The following is an 11,408-nucleotide window of genomic DNA, read 5'->3' on the forward strand; positions in this document are numbered from 1 at the left end:
TGCAGTTGATAGGTGATAGATAGATAGGTAGATGAAAGATAATAGAATGATAATGATATAGAGAGCTAGATACAATAGATGATGGATAAATGGATGGATGGATGGATGGATGGATGGATGGATAAATGGATGGATGGATAGATAGATAGATAGATAGATAGATAGATAGATAGATGACAGATAGATAGAAGAGAGGGAGGGAGGGAGGGAGATGGTTGCCAATGGGGCTCTGTGATAACATTTTCATCATAACAATTCTTAAAAGTGTCATAAATGTTGCTGAAAACTTTGCAATCATGCACATTGTGTCATATATATATTTCCAGTGAAATCATTGAGCTTCACCGAAGCCTTACTAGGTGGGCCCAGGGTCGAAAAGCTAAATGGGTACAGTCTGATCATGGCCATCATTTTGTCCTAATGCCCATGCCTGGCTCTCAAAATTCCAGATGCAGCCCCCAAAGATCCCCTCCAAAGATTGCCAATCCATGGCAATCACCCACTCGGCGACATCCCCTGATTCCATCTTGACCTCCTCCTCTTTTCATCCTCCTTCTCCTAGGTCTCTGACCGATGTGACTATGTTTTTGTCAATGGCAAAGAGATGAAAGGAAAGGTTAATGCCGTGGTGAACTTCACGTACCAGTATCTCAGTGGCCCCTTGTGGCTGACGGTTTGGGTCCCACGCCTGCCTCTTCAGATTGACGTGTCCGATACGGAGCTGAACCAGATCAAAGGTTGGAGAGTCCCCGTTGTTTCCAACCGGAGGTGAGTTTTGTCGGTTGGCTCAAGATTTGTGGCCTCGATCTAAGTCCAATGGACTCCGTGTCCTTCTGTCTCGATTGCACTTTCTTTTTCAATCGACTGTTTGGCTTCTTTCCTCTCTTTCAGTAGATAGAGGAGATGAGTTTATAAAGGTGACTGAGAAAAGAATATATTCCCTAGGGTGCCCCACCTCAGTTCTTCCCACTTCTAGAGGACATGCTGCACTGGTTAGAGTTGGATTGGATTCAGGGAAGATCAGCATCAAGCTGCCATTCAATCATGAGGCTTTCTGAAAGATGGGTCTCTCCTCTCTCTCTCTCTTCCTCTCTCCCTCTCCCTCCCTTTCCAAGAGAAAGAGGGGGAGGGAGGGAGGGAGAGAGAGAAAGAGAGAGAGAGAGAGAGAGAGAGATCTGTCATCTATCAATCTATCATCTAGCTTATCAATCCTTATCTCTCTCTTTCTCTCTCTCTCTCTCTCTCACACACACACACATCTATCTATCATTTGTCTGTGTCTATCTATGTAATCTATCATCTATCTATCATCTACTTATTATCTATCTATCATCTCTCTGTCTCTGTCTCTCCTTAATGTAGTTTATATAATTATTGGGGGGGGGAGGATAACATATACGTAGTAATGTTTTACCTGTAAATTACTTTTTTTGTTTTAATCGCAATGTCTGGCGGGCTAACAACGCTTTAAACTCAATGTAAATCATTCTAAACTTGACTGTAAACAAATACGATCTCTGTAATAAGAGTTGTCAAAGTCTGGAATCCTTTACCTGATTCAGTTGTTTCAGCTACAAATTTTCACAGTTTCAGTCACAAATGGACTTCCGTGGACCTTACATCATACTTAAGTGGTCCATAGAGGAGGGCATGCATAAATGCACTAACATGCCTATTGTCCCTGTCATTGTATTTTTATTCTTTTATTCTTGCTGTCGTTTTTGTTTGGCAGATTATAATAAATAAATAAATAATATAAATAAATAAATAATATAAATAAATAAATATGGACAATTCCATTGAAGAAGTCAATACACAAATATAATTGGTTCCGGGTAATTGCAAATTCTTCCCTAGAGGAAGCCTTCTTTGGAGATTAGTCCATGAACCAACGATGGATTGTCTTCTCCAAACAGCAGAGAGCTCCCTGTTGACTGTGGTGAACCTCCCAGCAACAACATCTTCTTTCTAGAAGAAGCCATGGCAGTTTTGAAGTATCATGTGCATATTCAACTCACTAGCTGGACGCCCGTGTTTTGCTATGAAACTATGTGATCAGATGTGATAAATTGACACTTAAAGCTTGAAACTTAATGTAGAACGTGTAACGCCATAGCATCACAGCATGTTGATATAAGGCAACTGGCAGTTGGGACAGAGTTCCTTTCAGGTGGTGAGTGGGAGTAGAACTCCTTAACATCAAGAGTGTGTTAATATAATACCATATATGAAATACTAGTGATCTGATGGTATTCCAAAAATCCTTTCTTAGTGAGAACCTAGAAGCCAAGCAGAACATATGTGCCAAATTTCAAGTTTGTAGGCTGTACTGTTCTGGAGATTTTGTGATGAGTGAGTGGTATTTGGCTTTTGTAGATATAGATTGAGCATGAAGGCAATGCTAATTTTTCAGATTGACGTGTCCGATACGGAGCTGAACCAGATCAAAGGTTGGAGAGTCCCCGTTGTTTCCAACCGGAGGTGAGTTTTGTCGGTTGGCTCAAGATTTGTGGCCTCGATCTAAGTCCAATGGACTCCGTGTCCTTCTGTCTCGATTGCACTTTCTTTTTCAATCGACTGTTTGCTTCTTTCCTCTCTTTCAGTAGATAGAGGAGATGAGTTTATAAAGGTGACTGAGAAAAGAATATATTCCCTAGGGTGCCCCACCTCAGTTCTTCCCACTTCTAGAGGACATGCTGCACTGGTTAGAGTTGGATTGGATTCAGGAAGATCAGCATCAAGCTGCCATTCAATCATGAGGCTTTCTGAAGATGGGTCTCTCTCTCTCTCTCTCTCTCCTCTCCTCCTTTCCAAGAGAGAGGGGAGGAGGGAGGAGAGAGAGAGAGAGAGAGAGAGAGAGAGATCTGTCACCTATCAATCTATCATCTAGCTTATCAATCCTTATCTCTCTCTTTCTCTCTCTCTCTCTCTCTCACACACACACACATCTATCTATCATTTGTCTGTGTCTATCTATGTAATCTATCATCTATCTATCATCTACTTATTATCTATCTATCATCTCTCTGTCTCTGTCTCTCCTTAATGTAGTTTATAGAATTATTGGGGGGGGAGGATAACATATACGTAGTAATGTTTTACCTGTAAATTACTTTTTTTGTTTTAATCGCAATAATACGCGGGCTAACAACCGCTTTAAACTCAATGTAAATCATTCTAAACTTGACTGTAAACAAATACGATCTCTGTAATAAGAGTTGTCAAAGTCTGGAATCCTTTACCTGATTCAGTTGTTTCAGCTACAAATTTTCACAGTTTCAGTCACAAATGGACTTCCGTGGACATTACATCATACTTAAGTGGTCCATAGAGGAGGGCATGCATAAATGCACTAACATGCCTATTGTCCCTGTCATTGTATTTTTATTCTTTTATTCTTGCTGTCGTTTTTGTTTGGCAGATTATAATAAATAAATAAATAATATAAATAAATAATATAATATAAATAAATAAATATGGACAATTCCATTGAAGAAGTCAATAAACAAATATAATTGGTTCAAGGTAATTGCAAATTCTTCCCTAGAGGAAGCCTTCTTTGGAGATTAGTCCATGAACCAACGATGGATTGTCTTCTCCAAACAGCAGAGAGCTCCCTGTTGACTGTGGTGAACCTCCCAGCAACAACATCTTCTTTCTAGAAGAAGCCATGGCAGTTTTGAAGTATCATGTGCAGATTCAACTCACTAGCTGGACGCCCGTGTTTTGCTATGAAACTATGTGATCAGATGTGATAAATTGACACTTAAAGCTTGAAACTTAATGTAGAATGTGTAACGCCATAGCATCACAGCATGTTGATATAAGGCAACTGGCAGTTGGGACAGAGTTCCTTTCAGGTGGTGAGTGGGAGTAGAACTCCTTAACATCAGAGTGTGTTAATATAATACCATATATGAAATACTAGTGATCTGATGGTATTCCAAAAATCCTTTCTTAGTGAGAACCTAGAAGCCAAGCAGAACATATGTGCCAAATTTCAAGTTTGTAGGCTGTACTGTTCTGGAGATTTTGTGATGAGTGAGTGGCTTTTATAGATATAGATTGAGCATGAAGGCAATGCTAATTTTTCAGATTGACACGAGACAGCGATGATGAAGATGAAGATGAGCGGAAGGGAAAGGGCTGCACCCTCCAGTACCAGCATGCCATGGTGCGGGTCCTCACCCAGTTTGTGGCAGAAGATGCCAGCCCATCAGGGCAGCTGTCCTATTTGTTGGGCTCCGACTGGCAGATTGACATAACAGATTTGGTGACAGACTTCATGAAGCTCGAGAAACCTCACGTGGCCCAGTTACAAGGAGGCAAGGTTCTGGTTGGGCAGGAAGTTGGCATGACAATGGTCCAGGTCAGTCTTATTACGTTGGCATGAGAACATTCCTGCCTTGATATTCCATTCTATAAAGATATTTGAAAAAAAAAGGCACAATGTAACTTTGATATTATTTATTTATTTATTTATTTATTTATTTATTTTGTCAAGCATATATAAGAGTACAGATATAAGTATAAACATGATTATGAATATATAAAATGGATACGAATAAAAGGGAACATTAGGACAGAGGTGGTAAGCACGCTGGTGCACTTATGCACGCCCCTTACAGACCTCTTAGGAATGGGGTGAGGTCAACAGTAGACAGTCTAAAGTTTCTAAGATTAAAGTTTTGGGGGTTTGGAGAAGAAACCAGAGTCAGGCAGTGAGTTCCAGGTGTTGACCACTCTGTTGCTGAAGTCATATTTTCTGCAGTCAAGTTTGGAGTGGTTTACCTTGAGTTTGTATCTATTGTGTGCTCGTGTATTGTTGTGGTTGAAGCTGAAATAGTCATTCACAGGTAGAACGTTATGGCAGATAATTTTATGTACTACACTTAGGTCAGACCGAAGGCGGCATAGTTCTAAGTTGTCTAAGCCCAGAATTTCAAGCCTGGTGTCATAAGGTATTCTGTTGCAAGTAGAGGAGTGGAGGACTCTTCTCCTGAAATATCTCTGGACTTGCTCAATTGTATTGATGTCCGATATGCAGTGCAGGTTCCAGACAGATGAGCTGTATTCAAGAATTGGTCTAGCAAATGTTTGGTATGCTCTAGTTAGCAGTACAATATTACCAGAGAAGAAGCTATGCAAAATTAGGTTAACAACTCTTAGAGCCTTTTTGGCAATGTTGTTACAGTGGGCTCTGGCACTTAGATTATTAGAGATGAGTACTCCAAGGTCCTTGACTATCACTGTTGACTTCCAAAGGTCCTTTCTCCACTATCTGACTCCATCTTGGCCGAGAAGACTGTGATGGTGTTGGACGACAAGGTGACCATCACCGATATGGGAGTCCAACTAGTCGCTGGGTTGTCTCTTGTCCTTCAGCCCAGCACGGCTAGTCCTCAAGCTTTCGTGGCTACCACCATCGCTCAAGACTTGCTCCACACTCACAAACAGGTAGAGAGCATTTTGGGTTTTTCTGAGTCATTAATGCTGAGCCCTAGGTCTCCAGAATCTTCACCTTGTCTTTAACCTGCTAGTCCTTACGATCAAAGAGATAAGGTGGGAAAACGGAGGGATGGAGCAATGAAACTGCTCCTCAAATGGGGTCATTAACGTCTTTTTACTTTATGGCCCCATCTAAAAGCTTCCTTCTTCACAAATACCCCATGGAGGTCCAGGCATTTAACCTTTTAAATTAAATGGGTATACGTTTGTACCAGTTGTTTCAAAGAAGAAGAAAAGACCACTCTCATGGTTAAATGATGCTTATGTCGAGGGACACATCCTTTTAGAAGAGATCCCCCCCCCCGTTTTCTGGCTGTTTCCTACCTGGAAAGTATAATAATCCTTGAGGACCATTAAACTAAATGGTTCCCTTCTGCATTGCTTAAAAAGTATCAGATTTATTGATCGGACCTATTGATTAATCATTCCAGCCCTGTGGAAGGCAGTCGCACTACAGCTGATTTGTGTCAGGAAACAACAGCCTCCTTGAAAAGCTGCAAGAACAAGTAAAAGAAACAATGATAGTATGGGCAAAAAAACTTTGGGATAGAAATTACAAACTGACAATGGCTACTGCATATAAGGAAAATCTTTATAAATTGTTTTTTAGGTGGCACTTGCCACCAGCAAGACTAGCCAAAATGTTTAAAAATACGTCCACCATATGTTGGAAACGCAATCAGATTCCAGGTACTTATTATAACATATGGTGGATGTGTATGAAAGCAGGAAAATACTGGACAAAAATACACACAGATTTAAAGCCAGGAATAATTTTGTTAGGTATATATAATACCAGAAAGTTATGACAAAGGGACTATATACTTAACGTTACATGTATTGACAGCAGTGAGAATTGTATTTGCACAATGTTGGAAAACTGAGTACACCCCACCAAATGAAAACATAATTCAGAAAATACTGGACTGTGCAGAGATGGATAGATTGACATTGAAAATAACAGATAAAGGAGATACAGGGTATTATTCAATGTGGAACAGGTTTTATCAATGATTAGAGATAAGAGGTAGAAATTAGATGAAGAAAGATTATTGTTATGTATAAGTAAAATATGAACGTTGCTTACAATTATAACTAAGGTAAAGGTTCCCCTCGCACATATGTGCTAGTTGTTCCCAACTCTAGGGGGCGGTGCTCATCTCCATTTCAAAGCTGAAGAGCCAGTGCTGTCCGAAGATGTCTCCATGGTCATCTGGCCGGCGTGACTAAACACCAAAGGCATAAGGAACGCTGTTACCAAAGGTGGTCCCTATTTTTCACCTTGCATTTTTTACATGCTTTCGAACTGCTAGGTTGGCAGAAGCTGGGACACTTAACGGAAGTTCACCCCGTTACGCAGTGCTAGGGATTCGAACCGCTGAACTGCCGACCTTTTGATCAACAAGCTCAGCATCTTAGCCACGGAGCCACTGTGTCCCCACAATTATAAGTATGCTAGTACAATTAATATAATTATAAATAAGCTAATATAATTACAAATATTGTTATAATTTTTTTAAAAAGAAAGAGAAGTTGGTAGACTTTCACCAGATCCACGAACCTCAAAGCTAGTACAGAATAACAGTTTGAGAAAATAAGAGTTGCAGATAGTAACTTGGAAAACATATATAGGGAAGTCCTTGACTTGCCAACTGTCTGTTTAGCAGCGATCTAAAGTTAAGAGGCCTCGGAAGCAGTTGGGTCCCAGTCGTAATTGGGACTCCACTGTAATAATCATTAATTATTAATCAATAGCAATAATTCCAAAACCTGGAATTAAGGAGAAACTTCCTCACAGTGAGGCCAATGAACAGCTCGCCTTCAGAAGTTGTGGGTGCTTCATTACTGGAGGTTTTTAAGAAGAGATTGGACAGTCACTGGTCTGAAATGGTATAGGGCAGGGGTGTCAAACTCAATTTCATTAAGGGCCAGATCAGGGTTGTATTTGACCTCAGGGAGCTGGGGTGAGCATGGCCAGGGTGGGCATGACCAGCTCGATGTAATTTGTATCAAGGGTGCCTGTGGTGGCCACAGTGCTTTGCCTGTGAAAACAGGCTCCCGAGCTCCGTTTTTGGCTGTGATGGCCTCCTGCAATGCTCTGCCAGAGAAAATGGAGCTCAGGAGAGCCTCAGGCGGCCCTCCCGAGCTCTGTTTTCGCTGGCAGAGGCACTGTGGGCCGGATCTAGCCCTCGGGCCTTGAGTTTGACACCTTTGGTATAGAGCAGTGGTTCTCAATCTTTATAGTGCTGCGACCCCTTTAATACAATTCCCCACGATGTGGCAACCCCAACCATAAAATTATTTTTTTTAGGCAGCGATCTCAGCGCGCCTCAGCAGCCGCAGAAGGGGGGGAAAAGCGCAAACGTTTTTTTTGAATTTATCGCGCCTGAAGCCGTATTGGCTAGCGATCTGAACTGCTTGTGATTGCCTTGAGGATGGAGGCATTAAAGCGGAGACTCCTCCCCTGTTAAGTTTATAACGCCTGAAGCCAGATTAGGCTAGTGATTGGGAATGATTGCAGCTGGCTTGAGAGGGAGACATCAGAGCAAAGATTTCTCTCTTTTTTAATTCATCGCGCCTGAAGCCGAATTCGCGATTCTTCGACTTGCAAGTATACTTCCCATATTTCCGATGGTCTTAGGCGACCCCTGGCAAATAGTCATTCGACTCCCAACAGGGTTGCGACCCACAGATTGAGAACCGCTGGTATAGAGTCCGCTGCTTGAGCAGGGAGTTGGACTAGAAGACCTCCAAGGTCCCTTCCAGCTCTATTCTGAATTTGAATTTAGTTGGGTCCCAAACAATTGAGTCCAAACAGTTGAGTCACAATTCATACTTAGGACCAAAGCAGGGCGTCATGCTATCCCTGCGGTTACAACATCACAATTCAGGCACTTGACCACTGGTTTAGAAAGTCATGTGGTTGTAGTTTGCAATTTATTTTTTTCTTTTTGGCCAAGGTAGAGCTGGTGTCCATCACTCTGTTTCCCATCTGGACTATCTCAAAGGGTTAACTAACACATGCAATGTGTTTTCTTTTTTACTGGCCCATTTTCCACAAAAACTAGCAAGATGTCCAATTTATAAGTTGGTACTTATAAGTTACCAACTTATAAGTTGGTACTTATAAGTGAGGTACTAATACCACTCTATAAAGCCTTAGTAAGACCAGACCTAGAATACTGCATCCGGTTTTGGTCACCACCCTATAAAAAAGATGTTGAGACTCTAGAAAAAGTGCAGAGAAAATCAACCAAGATGATTAGGGGACTGGAGGCTAAAACATACGATGAACAGTTACAGGGACTGGGCATGTCTAGTCTAGTGAAGAGAAGAGAAGGACCAGGGGAGACATGATAGCAATCTTCCAATATTTGAGGGGCTGCCACAGAGAGGAGGGGATCAAGCACCTAAGGGGGAGGGGGTCCAAAGCACCTGAGGGCCAGACAAGGAATAATGGATGGAAACTGAACAAGGAGAGATTCAAACTGGAAATTAGGAGAAACTTTCTGACAGTGAGAACAATCAACCAATGGAACAGAAGTTGCCTTTGGAAGTTGTGGGAGCTTCATCGAGACTTTCAAGAAAAGACTGGACTGCCATCTGTCAGAAATGGCGTAGGGTCTCCTGTTAATATCTCAGAAGGCAGAAGGCATTTGACCTTGTTTTAACTATTTCCTTTTATTTTCTGCTAGGAGGCCATGGTGAGCTCCTGGATCCAATTCAGCGATGGTGCTGTGACCCCACTGGACATCTATGACCCCAGAGACTTTTCTCTCTCTGCTTCCTCGCTTGATGAATCGGTTGTTTTGGCCCATCAGAGCTCTGCTGTCAAATGGCCAGTGGTGGTAGCAGAAGGGGAAGGGGAAGGCTTGCTGGTCAAAGTAGACATGATGATATCTGAATCTTGCCAGAAGTCCAAGCGGAAGAGTATCTTAGCAGTTGGCAATGGAAAAATCAAAGTCAAGTTTGGCCAGAACGATGCCAACCCGCATGGCCTTGGGGATTACAGTGCTGAGGAAATTGAAAACCATGCCAGTGACCGGAGGCAGAAGCCGTTTGACCAAGAGCACCATGGCCAGGAAGGACAATATTATAGAAGCTCTTCTGCTGAACGAGAAGAAGGCCCTGGAAGAAAGACGGGTGTGACAGCCAAGTCTACAACCAAAAACAAAGTCTTCAAAAGTATCCCTGAAGAAGATAAGCTTTCAGATGAAGGTCTACTCCAGAACATCCCAATTGATTTCACCAACTTCCCAGCTCAGATTGATCTTCCCCAAAGCAATAATGGCATGGAGGACAGCGACCTGGTTGAGACACCTAGAGGTCTCAGTGACTTGGAGACGGGGATGTATGCCCTGTTAGGAGTCTTCTGCCTTGCCATTCTGGTCTTCCTAATCAACTGTGCCACCTTCACATTGAAGTACCGTCACAAGCAGCTTCCAATGGAAGGGCAGACTTCCATGAACCACTCTCATGACTGGGTGTGGCTTGGGAATGAAATGGAGCTATTGGACAACCCCACAGATGTCTCACCTCCACCAGATGAGTGCACCACGATCATAGACCAAGGGATAGGCTTTGACACGGGCAGTCAACTCCTTGTTGGCACTCCCAAAAAACTCCCAAGTCAAAGCAGTCCCAAAATTCAATTGGGGGACAAGCAAATCAGGGACCTGAAGCAGGAACATTCTTTGCATTCACCCGCCTCCAAGCGGAAACGGGTCAAATTTACCACATTCACCACCATTCCTCCAGATGATGATTGCCCCACCATCAATTCCATCCTCAATTGCAACGAAGATGACATTAAATGGGTTTGCCAAGATATGGACCTGGGAGAATCGAAACAGATCAGGAGAAACTCAAAGACAAAATGTAGCATCACTTCTGGGTTTTAAGAATTAACAGCCACACCTTGATGCCTTCAGATGCATTGAAACATGTGAATAAAGAAATATATGCATGAACTGGAGTGGGAACTGAGTAGATGATGTATAGGACCAATTTTGATAACCCAGCAGATACGTTCTTTGATAAACCCAGCTAGGTAGCAGTGTCTAATCAAGCTGGACTGATTGCAGAAAACAAATCAGAGTTGGACCTGGTTAGTCTTTGGATAGAAGAACATCATCAAGATGTTCTCGAGCTGTAGGTTCTACTGGGAAATAATAACAACCAGAAAGAAGAAATTATTTCCATATTGTTGCCAACAATATTACATGGATGTTTTCATAAAAGTTCATTCCATGTTTATTATTTGCTAAAGCATATTTGCTAATGTCTATGGACATTCTCAGTCATCCAAGTCATGGTTGTCCCAAAGATGCTTTTTCAAGAGGCAACTGGACTTTCTGGTTTTTCCTTGAAGACATTTCATTTCTCATCCAAGAAGCTTCTTCAGCTCTGAAAGAAGCTGAAGAAGTTTCTTGGATGTTGATGCTAGCTGATTTCTCCCACGTCCCATCCTCTTCAGGCCAACTCTTTCTAAGGTCAAATGGAAGTTCCCAAGCAATAGTTGGTGGATAGGTACGGCAGAATGTTATTATGAATCAGAAGGTTGGGTTTGGAGAGTTTATCAACTGCAAAGTAACCAAAAGTATTCTTTTTTAAGAGAGGTATCAAAGTGGATAATGGAGATAAAAGGCCACACACTTTTTAGATGTCTTGTAAAGGTTTGAAAAGTCTTGAGATCTAAAGAAACCTTGAGGGAGTTATCATGGTTGATTTACCATTCCTTGAGCTGGAGAGAAATGGGGATGACAAGAGAATGAAACACGGCTCATTTCTGGATTCAGCTGCGTTATTTTTTTTTGAAGGTTCCCATATGAAAATTTGGTTCGCCTTCTCATTCCTTTTTCTTTCCCCAGCACAATCTTTCTGCAAGCCATTTGGGGCAG

General features: G+C 42.0%; 1 protein-coding gene across 1 annotated transcript in view; it reads left to right on the forward strand.

The window, feature by feature from the left end:
• TMEM132C (transmembrane protein 132C) overlaps positions 1-10,418 on the forward strand; it is a 175,364-nt gene extending 164,946 nt beyond the window's left edge. Inside the window, exons 7-10 of the mRNA XM_058158320.1 lie at positions 563-768; positions 4,096-4,369; positions 5,266-5,457; positions 9,204-10,418. Of these exons, the coding sequence (XP_058014303.1) occupies positions 563-768; positions 4,096-4,369; positions 5,266-5,457; positions 9,204-10,409 (1,878 nt within the window). The 3' untranslated portion in view covers positions 10,410-10,418. The remainder of the gene's footprint in view (positions 1-562; positions 769-4,095; positions 4,370-5,265; positions 5,458-9,203) is intronic.
• The last annotated feature ends 990 nt before the right edge of the window (positions 10,419-11,408 follow it).

Source organism: Ahaetulla prasina, chromosome 15, assembly GCF_028640845.1.
Source record: "Ahaetulla prasina isolate Xishuangbanna chromosome 15, ASM2864084v1, whole genome shotgun sequence".
In the NCBI taxonomy this organism is placed as follows: Eukaryota; Metazoa; Chordata; class Lepidosauria; order Squamata; family Colubridae; genus Ahaetulla; species Ahaetulla prasina.